The sequence below is a fragment of the Mesitornis unicolor genome, unplaced genomic scaffold, assembly GCF_000695765.1.
Source record: "Mesitornis unicolor isolate BGI_N332 unplaced genomic scaffold, ASM69576v1 scaffold17395, whole genome shotgun sequence".
Lineage (NCBI taxonomy): Eukaryota > Metazoa > Chordata > Aves > Mesitornithiformes > Mesitornithidae > Mesitornis > Mesitornis unicolor.
This window is the reverse complement of record NW_010183642.1, coordinates 1-4,211: the sequence shown is the minus strand read 5'-3', so window position 1 is coordinate 4,211 and position 4,211 is coordinate 1. Positions and strand designations below refer to the sequence as shown.

The 4,211-nt window shown below is 55.3% G+C and overlaps 1 protein-coding gene across 1 annotated transcript; it reads right to left on the bottom strand.

Annotated features, from left to right (window-relative positions):
• Window positions 1–423: 423 nt before the first annotated feature.
• On the bottom strand, window positions 424–4,169 carry RUVBL2 (RuvB-like AAA ATPase 2; the record flags this gene model as incomplete). Its single annotated transcript, XM_010184227.1, has 6 exons — window positions 424–530; window positions 1,859–1,925; window positions 2,106–2,235; window positions 2,330–2,471; window positions 2,571–2,626; window positions 4,121–4,169. Coding segments are annotated over 6 exons (551 nt in total), but the record flags the coding sequence as incomplete, so codon positions are not given.
• Between the last annotated feature and the right edge of the window lie 42 nt (window positions 4,170–4,211).

The following is a 4,211-nucleotide window of genomic DNA, read 5'->3' as shown; positions in this document are numbered from 1 at the left end:
GGGTGCCCTGAAGGATTCTGGGGTCCTCTGAGGGATTTTTTGGGATGCTCTGAGGCTTTTTAGGGCACCATGAAGGATTTTGGAGCACCTTGATAAATTTTGGGGTACCCTGAGGATTTTTGGGGTCCTCTGAGGGTTTTTTAGGGTACCCTGAGGAATTTTGAGACATTCAGAGCCCCCCACCCCAATTTTGGGGTCCCCCCCTTAATACTGGGTGTCCCCCCCTCATTTTGGGGTCCCCCATCCCCATCTCAGGCTCCTCCTGCCCCATTTCAGGGCTCCAGGTGCCATTTTGTGCTCCCCCTGCCCCATTTTGGCGGCCATTTTAAGCTCTTTTCCGCCGTCCCCACTCCGATTTTTGGGCCCCTACCCCGATTTTGGGGATCCCCTCCTTCATTTTGGGGGTGCCCCCTCCTCACTCACCCCGCCTGCACCTTCTCCTTGGTGAGGGACTCGATCATTTTGGTGCCCAGGTCGTAAATGGTCTCCATCTCCGTCGTCTTCAACGTCAGCTTCCCCACTTTGGTGCCCTGAGGATTTTGGGGGAGCTCTCAGGGGGGGTTTTAGGGTGCCCTGAGAGATTTTGGGCTCCTCTGAGGGATTTTTAGGGTTTCCTGAAAGATTTCTGGGGTCTTCTGAGGGATTTCAGGGTCCTCTGAGGGATTTTTGGGGTCCTCGGAGGGATTTTTGGGGTCTTCTGAGGGATCTAGGGATCCTCTGAGGGATTTTTAGGGTGCCCTAAAAGATTTTTGGGGTCCTCTGAAGGGTTTTTGGGGCATCCTTAAAGATTTCTGGGGCCTTCTGGGTACCCTGAAGTATTTTGGGGTCCTCTGAAGACTTTTTAGGGTGCCCTGAGGGGTTTTGGGGTCCTCTGAGAGATTTTTGGGGGTCCCCTGAAGGATTTTGGGGTCCTCTGAGGGATTCTGGGGGTCCCCTGGGTCCTCTGAGAGATTCTGGGGTCTTCTGAGGGATTTCAGGGTCCTCTGAGGAATTTTTGGGGTCCTCTGAGGGTTTTTTAGGGTGCCCTGAGGAATTTTGAGACACTCTGAGAGATTTTGGGGTCGCCTGAGAAATTTTTGGGGTGCCTTGAAGGATTTGTGGGGTCCTTGAAGAGATTTTTGGGGTGTCCTGAAGGGTTTTGAGGTCCCCTGATGGATTTTGGGGTGCCCTGAAGGATTTTTGAGGTGCCCTGAGGGGTTTTGGGGTCCTCTGAGGGTTTTTTGGGGTGCCATGAAAGATTTTGGGGTCCCCTTGAGGGATTTTTGGGGCACCCTAAGGGATTTGGGGGTCCTCTGAGAGCTTTTTAGGGTGCCCTGAAGGATTCTGGGGTCCTCTGAGGGATTTTTTGGGATGCTCTGAGGCTTTTTAGGGCACCTGTGAGGAATTCTGTGGTTCCCTGAAGGATTTTGGGGTCCTCTGATGGATTCTGGGGTCTTCTGAGGGATTTCAGGGTCCTCTGAGGGTTTTTTAGGGTGCCCTGAGGAATTTTGAGACACTCTGAGAGATTTTGGGGTCAGCTGAGAAATTTTTGGGGTGCCCTGAAGGATTTGTGGGGTCCTTGAAGAGATTTTTGGGGTGTCCTGAAGGGTTTTGAGGTCCCCTGATGGATTCTGAGGTGCCCTGAAGGATCTTTGGGGTGCCCTGAAGGATTTTGGGGTCCTCTGAGGGATTTCAGGGTTCTCTGAGGATTTTTTTGGGGTACCCTGAAGTACCTTTGGGTCCTGAGGGATTTTTGGGGTCCTCTGAGGGATTTTTAGGGTTTCCTGAAAGATTTCTGGGGTCTTCTGAGGGATTTCAGGGTCCTCTGAGGGATTTTTGGGGATCCTCTGAGGGATTTTGGGGGTGTTTAGGTGCTCACCGTGCCGGTCGCGGGCCGATCGATCTGAATCTCCACCACCTCCCCTTCAATGATCTCCGTCTCCTCCCTACAAACGAAACCCCCGAAACCGAGTCAAGCGAGTCCCAAAACTGGGCAAAACACCCCCTAAAAATTGATGGGAGGACCCCAAATGGGAAAGGGGGGACCCCAAATGGGAAAGGGGGGACCCCAAATGGGAAAGGGGACGCCCCCTCACTTGATGCGGACGCCGAGGGATTTTTTTTACTTGATGCGGACGCCGATGGAGCGGCGGAAAGCCTGGGTGAGCGCCTCGGTGCGGCTCATCTCCAAGGAGAAGACCTCGCTGCCGGCGATGGCGGTGAAGGGGGTGTTGGGTCCCAGCGCCTGCGCCATCCCTGCCAAAAATTTGGGGTTGGGGATGTGTCAAGGGGTTGATGAAGCCACTAAAAATGGGGCGAGGGGACACTTTTTTTTTGCCTCTCGCCGTACCCATGGTGATGGCGGTTTTGCCGGTGCCGGGGTGGCCGGCGATGAGGACGGCTCGGCCGGCGATTTTCCCCTCTTTGATCATCTCCACGATGACGCCGGCGGCGCGGCGGGCAGCCAGCTGGCCCACCATGCCTTGCGACACCTTAAAAAGCACGAGAGGAGGTGTTAGAGGAGGAACTGCACCCCTAAATTGAGTCCCCCCCTACCCTGGACCGGACCCCCCCTCTGGGACCCCGTTTACCTGGCGAGGCTCCAGGGCGTCGTCCAGGCCCAGGCCGCGGATGTGGGAGTGGGCGCCTGTGTGGGGGGGAAATGAGGGGGTGGAAGTGAGAGGGGATCCCCAAAAAAGGGGGGTGAGACCCCCAAGAATGGGGTGAGACCCCCAAGAATGGGGTGAGACCCTTCAAAGGGCAATGGGACCCCAAAAAGGGAAGTGAGACCCCTTAAAAGGGAAACAGGACCCCCACAGAAGGAGGTAGGACCCCCTAAAAGGAGGTGGGACCCCCAAGAATAGGGTGGGAGCCCCCAGAAGGAGATAGGACCCTAAAAAAGGGGTTGGGACCCCCAAGAATGGAAGTAGGACTCCAGAAAAGGAACTGAAACCCCTTAACAGGGAAGTAGGACCCCCCTAGAAGGAGATAGGACCCCAAAAAATGGGGGTGGGCCTCCCCAAAGTGCAGTGAGACCCCAGGAAGGGAACTGGGACCCCTTAAAAGGGAAGTGGGACCCCCCCAAAAGGAGGTAGGACCCCCTAAAAGGAGATGGGACCCCAAAAAAGGGGGGTGGGACTCCCAAGAATGGGGTGAGACCCCCAAGAATGGGGTGAGACCCCAGAGAGGAAAGTGAGACCCCTTAAAAGGGAAGTAGGGCACCCCCAGAAGGAGGTGGGACCCCCTAAAAGGAGATGGGACCCCAAAAAAGGGGGGTGGGACTCCCAAGAATGGGGTGAGACCCCCAAGAATGGGGTGAGACCACTCAAAGGGCAGTGGGACCCCAGGAAGGGAACTGAGACCCCTTAAAAGGGAAGTGAGACCCCCCCCAAAAGGAGGTAGGACCCCCTAAAAGGAGATGGGACCCCAAAAAAGGGGGTTGGGACCCCCAAGAATGGGGTGAGACCCCAGAAAGGGAAGTGAGACCCCTTAAAAGTAAAGTAGGGCCCACCCAGGAGAAAGTAAGACTCCCTAAAAGGAAATGGGACCCCAAAAAAGGGGGTGAGACCCCCCTCAAATTGCAGTGGGACCCCAGAAAAGGAACTGAGACCCCTTAAAAGGGAAACAGGATCTCCCCAGAAGGAGGCAGGACCCCCTAAAAGGAAATGGGACCCCAAAAAAGGGGGGTTGGGACTCTAGAAAAGGAAGCGAGACCCCCCCAGAAGGAGGTGGGACCCCCTAAAAGGGGAGTGGAACCTCAGAAATGGAACTGAGACCCCTTAAAAGGGAAGTGGGACCCCCCCAGAAAAAAGTAGCACTCCCTACAAGGAGATGAGACCCCAAAAAAGGGGGTAGGACCCCCCAAAAAAGAAGTTAAAAGCCCCCAAAGTGAGAGATGAGACCCCAAAACCAGAAACAGGGCCATGCAGAAAGAGGTGGGATCCCCCAAAAGGAAGTGGGACCCCAAAAAGGGGGCTGGGACCCTCTGAAAGGAGACGAGAGCCCCTAAAATTGGAGCAGGACCCCAAAAAGTTGGGTAAGATCTAAAAAAAGGGGATGGGACCCCAAAAAAAATTGGGTAAAATCTAAAAAAAGGGGGTGAGACCCCAAGATTGAAGTGGGGACCCCCCTCGTTGCTCACCAATGCGCTCGATCCTGGTCACATCCCGGACCTCCGGCACCTTTGGGGCCTGGGGGGGGGACATGGGGGGTGTAAAAGGGTCAGGATCCCC